The 10,423-nt window shown below is 35.2% G+C and overlaps 1 protein-coding gene across 2 annotated transcripts; it reads right to left on the bottom strand.

Moving 5' to 3' along the window:
• Window positions 1-542: 542 nt before the first annotated feature.
• LOC307150443 (inter-alpha-trypsin inhibitor heavy chain H3-like) lies at window positions 543-9,463 on the bottom strand. 2 transcript variants are annotated; one of them, XM_079857710.1, is made up of 21 exons: window positions 9,333-9,463; window positions 7,936-8,099; window positions 7,643-7,747; window positions 7,396-7,558; window positions 7,207-7,317; window positions 6,977-7,105; window positions 6,776-6,892; window positions 6,328-6,496; window positions 6,141-6,251; window positions 5,687-5,868; window positions 5,412-5,591; window positions 5,053-5,180; window positions 4,807-4,979; window positions 3,616-3,735; window positions 3,060-3,092; window positions 2,913-2,981; window positions 2,709-2,822; window positions 2,427-2,601; window positions 2,185-2,333; window positions 1,697-1,775; window positions 543-1,614 (listed from the first exon to the last, which is right to left on the bottom strand). In XM_079857710.1, exons 1-21 carry the CDS (start codon window positions 9,408-9,410, stop codon window positions 1,500-1,502), a joined length of 2,664 nt encoding a protein of 887 aa, XP_079713836.1. In that variant the 5' UTR covers window positions 9,411-9,463; the 3' UTR covers window positions 543-1,499. The 2 variants fall into 2 exon arrangements, with proteins under 2 accessions (XP_079713836.1, XP_079713837.1); XM_079857711.1 differs by lacking the exon at window positions 3,616-3,735 and having other exon boundaries at window positions 2,913-2,947; window positions 3,056-3,092.
• Between the last annotated feature and the right edge of the window lie 960 nt (window positions 9,464-10,423).

Below are 10,423 nucleotides of genomic sequence, written 5' to 3'. Positions count from 1 at the left end.
TCGAGTCAATAGAGAAAACCTTCAACTGCTCTCTGTCGTTTCTTTCTATCACATGATTCTATGTTTCAGCCTGGGAGTTGAAAATGTCCATATGGCCTTGCAAGCAATGTTAAAATATTATAATTGAATACATTTTTTCCTCCCAAAAAGGAAATAACTGTCATAGTTCTACTTACGTTCATGTCATTCCAGACTTCAGAATCTTTGGAACACAAAAGAATATTTTAAAGAAAGTTTTTGCCGTACAATAAAAGTCAATGCATCGGCTTCAAAACACAATTGGAGCCCATTGACTTACATTGTATGGACAAAAAAACAGATATATTTAAAAAAAATATATATCTTCATTAATACTTTATTTTAGTGTCCTTGTTACATATGTTACTAAAGTAATAACAGTACATTATGCATAATTGCATGAAACTAACCCTCAACCAAATCCTAACCCGATAGTAAGTACATGTACATGTAGTTAATTAATATTATAAATAATATTATTATTAAACTTATACTTACACTGTAACAATGACACCATATAAAATAAAGTGTAACCATATCTTCTTTTATGTTATGCAGATTAAAAACAAACACAGGTTTGGAACAACATTATGGTGTGTAAATTACGACAGAATTTTCATGTTGCGATTAATTAATACTGAGAAACATGAGTTGTGTAATCTTGAATTTCCTTCAAGTTCCTTAAAAGCAAGTGTTACAGCAAGTCATAAACTCAGATAAGTTTAAAGCACAAGGGCAAAGGTTAAAGCATACAGATAAAGTGTCTTAAAAACATAACTTAGATTGTCTGTGTAACTGCTGACTCATAAATACCCTTATTAGTATATCGTCTTAGTTTAATCTAATGAATCACCATGACTTGGTTTATGACATAAACTTTGGACAGTCTGTGTTAAAGCATGCTTTCATTTGCCTGTTGAAGTTAGCACATGCAACGTCCATTTCATGTTATTCTTCATTGGGACTTCTCAAAGTTCTAAATAAAAAATAGAGCAGAATAAACCTTTTGTTTATTCATAAAGTTGATTTTTCTATTTCTGCATTTACTGTAGGTCAATATTTCAAAATACATCTAAAAATAACATCATATAATTGATATTAATTAGTGTAATTTGCTAATGCAAACATGGATGGATGGATGGAATTTAGAATACATGCTGGTGTAACTATATTGCCTAATTTTTATCGAATGTTTAATCACAAGAGGGAGCAGATTGACTTGAGACAGTGTTTAATGGAAAGACATGCTTATTCCAAAAACAGCATATTATGGTTACAGTCAAATAGATTTTGAAGAAGGGTCATTTTAAATACATTTTAATTGATTATTTAACTGATTGATTCATTCATGAAAAGGCTGAGGTGGGTGTCAAAGCTATTTTGTGCTTGCCAATGACTGAAAAATATTCTTAATACAAACATAAGCAAGTGTTTTACAAACATGTTCAGTCCCAGTTAATATAAATCGTCCACATTGAACTCTACAGCTGAGTGACAGTGAAATCAGAAATGTCTCCCTGCATCACAGCCTGGAACGGGACAAGCCAACATCTGATAACCGGAGTTGAAGGAAGTGTGTAGTCTGTGACATCCTCCCTACAGATACATTCATAGATTAAAACAGATATATAATAAAGGAAAATATCAGCTGTGTGTATGATCACTTTTGATCACTTACAAGCTCGCCTTCACATCCTGGTCCATTATCTTTAGAGTTTGTGATCCTTGAACCTCCTCATATGAAGCTTCAGCTTTTCCTTCAATATTATCCACAGTTATTGAGATTTTATCCCATTCAATAAAGCAAGTTACAAATCAAAATTTAACATTTAATCGCTCATCCAGCTAACAAAAATATGTTAAAAAACGCTAAAACTAAATGCACTGAAAGGAATGTCTAAAACTGTTTCAGAAAAAAAAAACATTCCATGAAAGATATTTCAATCATGACAATTCTCAAAATTAGCATGTTACTGAATATGTTAATGTGTTAATGTATTTGGTCTTGGCAGACAAGATCTGCTACACTGCTGCTGCAGAGCAAGTATATGAACTCGCTAATGCTAATAGATACACAGACACACTGCTGTGAGCGCCCTGTTAGCTGGGTCAATTGTGTAAAGTGTTAATACATGTTTAAATGTTTAACCAGTGAAGTACTCTTACCTAAAATGCCCATCAAACCGACATCTTTTGGCTGTTGCCGAACAGCAGGCCACAGAAACACTTCACCATTTTTCTTGTGAAGAAGAATAACAACGCGAATGTTTCCCATGGTAACGTCCATTTCATTACTCCGTAATATCAGGGACACGCTGTTGAAACAGAGAAACTGATGAATGAATTCTACTTCACAGAAAGGAGCTGTAACACAATTGTAGTAAAACACTAGTTTGAGTAGTATATACCCCTCTGTATTGTGTTGAGTAGGTTCCTGGTCCCACAAAAACTCGACCTGATTCTGGCCTTCTTGGTATCTGATAGAGCTTGTGCTTATTGTCAGGAGATGGTTTGTTTTGTAATGAAAGGCAATTTGAATGAATCCGATTTGTCCAGTTATGAATTCTCCATTCATAGAGAACTCTACCGAAAAGTCAGAAAGTCACACAGTAAGTGTATCTACAAAACATTTGATTAAAAAAGATGACTTTCAAAAGGGTGTGCATGTAGAGTAAATGTGTAATAGTTACCTGAAGCAGAATCCTGTAACAGTGTGAGTTTCTGAGGAGCAGGAACGTCAAAACAAAGTGGCTTAGACTGACCAGCAGAAGGCAGCAGGAACCGGTTGCTACCAACTCTTGGAACTAAGAGAAAACATAACCAAATGCTGTATCATAATTTTTGATACAGCATAAGTTTTACATAATAAGTATGTTTGAGGGATCTTCATGTACCTGACATAGTAGGGAGAACAGCGTCTGCACTCTCCCTTGGAATTGTGGGGATTTTAATAAAGGCTAAGTCTAAGAGAAGGTGCAATTGATCAAATTAGACTTTCTTGACACAAGGCAGAATCAAAGTTACAGCATTTTAATACATACCATAATAATCTTCGGTGGAATAATCAGTTGACCCTAAAAAAAAGAGGGAGACATTATAATAAAAAGTCAGGGACATTATAATACAGCTTTTCATAAGACAGTTTATCAATGGTACTGACCAATGAAATCAATAAATTAAATAAATAAAATTACCAATGCATTTTAAAATCATTAAATAGAGAAATAATTAATTAAATTGTAACCATTCATTTTGTAATATTTCTCAAAAAAAAAAAAAAAGACTCAATCTTTAATTATGATTCTTTTCATCCAAATGTTGCTTAATATTAAGAGGCTTAATTTCTGAATCACACCTAATGCCTTATTTTTAATTTAATAAAAATAAGGCATTAGGTCACCGTACATAATACCTTTATTTCATTTCATTCCTTTTCATTTCATTCTCTACACTTTTTCTATATGGATTTACTTTTGATTTTGCTTTTAATAAAGCAAATTTGCAGTAATAATTTGTAAAAACAAAGTAGCCAATAATAAACACATTCCCCAGAAAGAATCAGAGTCTTTGTCAACTTATAAAAGAAAAGAAGCATACCAAGGATCGCTGGAAGAGCAACAGGTGGACTCTGCTGAACGGGCCGACTCTTGAGAAGTTTGAGCACATTTCTGCTACCAGTCTTACCGGGACGATGAAGGTACTGACTAAATCCTGGTGCTGGGATATAAGTGGGAAAATATATATTTAAAGGCAGATTCAGTATAATATATGTTATAAATCTTATTGTGAATAATCTAATAATGTGTATGTTCCTTTTTTTTTTACTTTGACATAATTTTTAATAAAAATATCATAACTGGATCTTCCTTGAAAGCGACAGACTTCTCTCTGGTGACGTATGCACGACTTCAACACTTTATTCATAGAAAATTTGAGTAGATGGAAAAGAGATGTATTGCATCTCAAAATCCAATAGACAACCGATGTACAAAACTTCATACATGCTTTACATTTATTTAATTTTTGGACAAGCTGTTTCACTCAGATGTGCATCACTACAGAAGAATATATATATCGGTACTTCCCTCTCATTGCAACTTTAAATTCTCTGCAATAGTCTGAGTAAATGAACTGTTCGTTCACCATTTTATACATGCAAATGGTTTCTGGGATGAAGGAAGCAAACTCATTACTGATTAAAAGAGAAAGAGAAAAGTGTTATTCACTGTACACTGTGGGCAGCAAGTCCAAGACCACAACTGTAAAAATCTGTGATTTACTTTTATTTAAACCTTGAAACAAAGCAATGTTAAAACAGAAAATGAAGGAATACTTAAGATTCTGCACTAATTTTGGACATAAAGAAACATACTGAAGTATTACTCAAATTGTTATGCTGATAATATATTTTGTAATGAAATAAACTGTACAGTAATTAATTAAAACTATTTCACAAGTGATCTATGACATTTGAACCCCACTTGTATAAATATAAATACAATAGCTGAATCTATTCAGGTTCAGATACAGAAACAGATACAGTACATGTATTGGATACACAAATAAAGTTGCTTCTTATATTTTATTGGATGTTTTGGTTAACCTATATGATGCTGTTGATGCAAAGCTTGATTAATACATTCGTGCATAACATTTCATATTGCTGCTGTCACTGTCACTGTGTTTATTTTGCTGCATAAAATGGACCTTGCTCTTTTGTTAAAGGTCAGATGTTTGCACACCTTTATTTACAAGGTTTGTAAGATACTCAAACTTCTCAGTTCTCACCTGGAGGTCTGGGTTCCTCTCCTCCCTCTTTGGGTTTGTCGGCAACTTCTACTTCATCTTCCTGTGGCTTCGTGACGACCATAGAGGTGAGGGAGGTGACAAACTGGTATTTCAGGGACAGTTTGAGAGCTTCTTTCTTTTCATCCTCTTTCTCCTGTCCTTTAAGAAGCACTCTGAGACAGAAAGATGCCCTCAATGTCCAACAAAAAAAAAAAAACAGAATATCATAACACTCAATAAACTTACTGCCTTTCCAGAATTTGCTTCACTGTAAGGTAGGCCCACAGTCTCGGCATGAAATCCTCATTCTCAGGTGGGACATCACTGGGGTCTTTTGCCGTTACAGTTTCATGATACGTCACATTACTGCCTTTCTGCTCAGAAATAAAAATACTAGTGAACATTTTCATCAGGAATGCGGTCATTACCACTTTCATCAATAACTTTCTCGGAAAACAAAGTGACCATTATTCCAAACTCTTAAACAATTGATCATCAATGATCCAAATATCCAGTATAATGACCTCGGTTGAGACTGTCGATAAAAAACAGCCCACTCAATCCCTACCAATTTGATATATTGTAAAGCACCATGATGATCTTACTGATACTGCAATGACTTCAGTGGTGAAACTCTCCACACTGTTGTCTGTGATTTGTCCCGATACCACAATCTCAGAGCCGTTGAAGTACAGGCTAAAGCTGGTCTTGGTAAGGTTTGTCCCTCCCGTGTATTTAAGTTGAATATCAGTGAGGAGAGGGACGGCAACTTCGTCATAGAAGCCCTACAGTACAAACCGAAATAAAGGGTTTAAATGCATTGAAACACAGAACAGAAAAGCACTGAGGATGAATTCACAGATGATTCTCTGTCGTTCACCTGCAGCTGTAGATCAGCGTCCGAATCTTCATAAATCCTGCGAGCAACTCCACCATTTTCCAGTGACATCTTTGTCAGGAAGTCAAAGTTAACATCATATCCAAAACCAAGACAATAGAGGGGAAACTTTAGACCAATTGCCTCTTTCACATTGGCCATTATCCTCTCTTTGTTAGTTTCACCTGTTAGAGAGGAAGAATAAGTCAGACTACCAACAATATATGCTTGAAAATCATGACATTTTTTGAGTGATCAAAAAGCAATGAATGTAATGGGCAATTTCATATTTCTTATACTTTTCTCTTACTGAAAAAGACAAGAACTAAATTGATCACTGGTCCTACATGTATTTTAATTAGATCTAAAACCTTTTATTAACAGGTCTTCTAATTACACTGAGTGAACTAGTGTTAGGATAAAACACATTAGCTTGTGTTTGTCAGTGAATCTGTGCCTGAAGTGGGATCTCCATCAGTCAGCAGGATCAGGATGGAGGCGGTTCCTTCTCGTGGATGTCGATTGATCATGTCCACTCCTGCTAGAACTGCAGCGTTAATGTCTGTGGCTAAAGGAAGAACAAACATAGTTGTGTCACATTGAGGTACGACTTTCTTACTCCCCATTTAGAGTTAGGAACACACCTCCTCTATCTCTGATCTCCTTCACAAAAGATTTTGCAATCTCCAGGTTTTCCTTGGTAGCTTTCAGGAGTTCATTCTTCCATGTTTTAACTTCACTGTCGAAGGTGATCAATCCAAAGTGGTCATCCTCATCAAGATCACTTAAAATCTTTAGCAGTGCCAAACGAGTCTAAAGAAAAACACTTCTGTCAGAACATCTGAAAGTTATTCATTCTCCTTTTCGACTGAATTCTCATTATGGGCATTTTTTAAATTATTTTGTTTTCTTTACTAATTTAAAGTAAGCAAATCCACAGTGATTTCAATGGATAAATCCCTGTTATTTTAACATATAAATGCACAATGCTGCAAGATCCTTCAAAAATGTCCTTCAAGGGTTTTGCCATAAAAATGCATTGCTTGTTATTTCCTTTTACTTGATTTGGCTGAACTTAACTTTAACATTTACCTGATGTATTTTTCTGCCGCTCATAGAACCGCTCCGGTCAATGATAAAAACCACATTTTTGGGAATACGTGGAACATCAGAGGGTGCAAAGTAGTGGACAAAGTAGCCATTTGATACCTGAGAGAAAACAAAAGTACATTCTGAATATGTAGTGCATTCAAATTTATTTTACTGTCGTAAATTACGTTATTAAAAAAATACCATGACTTCTCCTTGATGATTTGGTCTCTCGACATCGTATGTTATAAGCAGGTCACCATTCAGTCCATTTTCTCCACAGCTTTTACACTTGGTCTGTTGATCTCGAGTGGGGTAGAAGGTCACCCATGCCTGAAATGATCAGTTTGGTCATCTGGTAACTTTGTTTGAAGTGTAGTATCATAATAAGAACATTTAAGCTGAGTGTTTTACCCCTCATTTTAAGCTCTTACGTCTTTGTCTGCTCTGGTGGTTTTGATGGCATTGGCCAGATCATCGGAGCTCAAATCTCCTTTCACCTCCAAGAAGGAAATTCCTGGTTTCTCTTGTATGTGAACATCCATCTAAAGTGAGTAAAATAAATATGATCTTTCTATCCAGCTTAATTGATGATCTATGTCCCTCTTTGTTTCTTCTCCTACCTTGAAGTCCGCCACCGGCTGCATTGGTTGGGCATTGATGAGTAGCTCATATTTGCCAAGGCGACGCTTTAGCAGTTCTTCGTAAGTCAACTCAAAAGTCACTTTACTAAAAGCAGCCACTGTCACTGAAGTTTTAAAGTCTTCTAAAGTCCTTCCAACAGATCTGAAATAGAAATTAATTCCAGCATATTACTAAACATGCTATAAAACACATTTCATGGACCTATTTATTTTGAATGTCCAGTACTTGATCAGTCCAGCACTTTCTCCTCGAGATACTGCTCGACTGTACTGTTGCTGAGCTTCCTGCTTTTCCTTCACAACTCCATCATATATCTTCCCCTCTATGGTCCTATGGAGAAAATGACGATGACATCCTCTTAATATGTGTATTTCAGACATGTTGCATAAAATAATTTATAAATCTTTATTTTGTTGTTGTTTAGCTGCATTAGCAGACATGGCCTGAGACCAACATGCTATAAACGGCTTCTTTACCACTTTATCTGTACTTATATAACACAACTCATGTTTCCCTACATTCTGAATTTGCTGATGAAGGCATTCTTGGGTATCTTGACCTCAAACTGGATCTCTTGAGATTCATTCACTGTGTTCGCCACACGGCTTGTGATGACGGTTGTGGCGTAGCGACTGGTGACCGTGGAGTTAATGTAGAAGCTGTATATATCCACATTTTGTTTCTGTTGAGAAATCAAACCGTACAGTCATATTCAATTACATGTTCATATGACAGAGGGTTTTTGGATGGTGCTCATTTACTCCTCCTTTTTGCGTGGGATTGTTCAAATATTTACTGCTCGAAAATGGCACGGAGAAATGGCCTTTGGACTAAAAAACAAATACATTTTGATGACTTCATCTCAATGTAAAATATAGAGTAATAGATAGTTCTCTTTACTCAATTAAAATAATACACTGCTGTTAAAAAGTCAGTAAGAATTTTTACATTTTTGAAAGCAGTCTTTTATGCTCACCAAGGTTTAATTTATTTGATCTAAAATACACTAAAATCAGTAATTTTGTGAAGATTTTTTTCAATTTGAAATAAGTTTTCTATTATATTACATTTTAAAATGTAGGCTAATTTATTCCTGTGATGCAAAGATACATTTTCAGCATCTTTACTCCAGTCTTCATTGTCACATGATCCTTCAGAAATCATTTTAATATGCTGATTTTCTGCTTAAGAAACATTTGTTATTAATAAGCATTAAAACAGTTGTGCGCTAAATTACTTTTGTGGAAACCCTGATACTGTCACAATTCTGTTCTGTCTGAGTGTTTTTTTGTCACTGGTCACATGTCTTCCTTTGTTCTGTTTTCCCGCCACTCCTTGGTTTCCATAGTTACCCTCATTAGTTCATTTGTATCACCTGGTTCCTCGTTAGTCTTGTCAGCTGTGTCTTGTTTCCCTGATCTGTTCTCCCCTGTATTTAAGCCCTGAGTGTTTCAGTCTTCACTTGTCGGTCAATGTTTATGTTTATGTTAGGTTCTATCTATGTTCTGCGCACTCGCTCCCTGTTGTTTGTATTTGTGATTATTGAGAATTAAAACCTTGGATTCTGCATCTTCGTGTTCGCCTCCTACTTCATCCACCCAGGAAGCCTGACAGATACATATTTTTAAGGATTTTTTGAAGAATAAAGTTTAAAACAACAGCTTTTATTTGAAATATAAATCTTTTGTAACATTATAAATCTCTAGAATGTCACATTTGATCAATTTCATAAATAAAAGTATTAATTTCTTTTTTTTAAAAACTTACTGACCTCAAACTTTTGAACATTTTATATTCAACATGTATGAAGTAAATCTAATTTGTCTGGACCTTCATCTCAAATACAAATAATTAATCTCTTTTTTAGAATTTTAACTTGCATCATTTTCATCTTAAACTGAGTGTTGACCCTCACCTTCTTTACAGGTTGTGAACTGGCTGAGATGAGAAAGACGCCCAAGAGAATCAGTCTGAGAGCTGCTCGATCCATCATGACCTGCTCAGAAAACAGACCTCGAAACACACACTGCCTTTAAACTCCTGTCCACATCATGCGATTGGCTGTTATTGACCGGATGAAGAAACCTCCCCCACTATTTGTAGTCAGTGTAGCGACTGAGACAGATCAGACACAATTATTTGTTATATTTCACAAATAATCTATAATATATCTCACCCAACAAGTAAACCATGGGTTAACTGCAACTAACACTGGTTACAGTGGTTACAGGACACATGAAGACTGATAGGACTGTTTATGACCCAAAGAAATTTAGAGAGAGGTTTGACTCTCACTTAATTCTAATGGGAAATGACAAATAAACCCTTTAAACCTCTATATTCTATTTATTATAACCACTTGAGAAATGTATCAACATGTATTCCATTTTTCCTTCTTATGATTTCCTAAAGTGCGTTTAGTGCAGAGAAAAGCGCTATATAAATGTAATGAATTGTTTTTATTATTATTATTGTTATTTTATAGAGTTTGGCCAATGTATTCATTCAAACTCTTTAATTAATGTTTCAGAATTGCATGGTTAACTAAAATCACATGTGCAGCATGCTTGGTCTCTAAGAACTCCAATTTTCGTTCCCTATATTTGTTAATTTACATTACACTTTGCTAACTCTGTGACACATTATTATTAGAAAAATCTTGAAGGTTATTCTCTTAAATACCCAATCAAATTACATATGCAAATACCCTGCCAGAACAAAGGACCGTAAAGGTTCCCTCCAGGAACTACTTCTTATTGGCTCACTCAAATCCTGAGGGTGTGACATCTTCACTCTACAAGATCACTGATCACAAGATCACCCGGTTCCCACAATTCGAATTCTGATGTGATTGTGAACATGATGCTGAGCTAGAAGTCTTCAATGAGCCCTAACTTTGTGCCAGGCTGTGGCCTTGTCTTTCCATTCACCAAAGATCGTCTGACTCCAACTGGTTCTCTCTCATCAAGACATCATCAGCAAAGATCAACTGGAGCCTCAACAAAT

Source organism: Squalius cephalus (assembly GCF_949319135.1).
Source record: "Squalius cephalus genome assembly, chromosome: 22".
Lineage (NCBI taxonomy): Eukaryota > Metazoa > Chordata > Actinopteri > Cypriniformes > Leuciscidae > Squalius > Squalius cephalus.
Note: the sequence above shows the minus strand (reverse complement) of the source record. Positions and strands in the feature narration are given on the sequence as shown.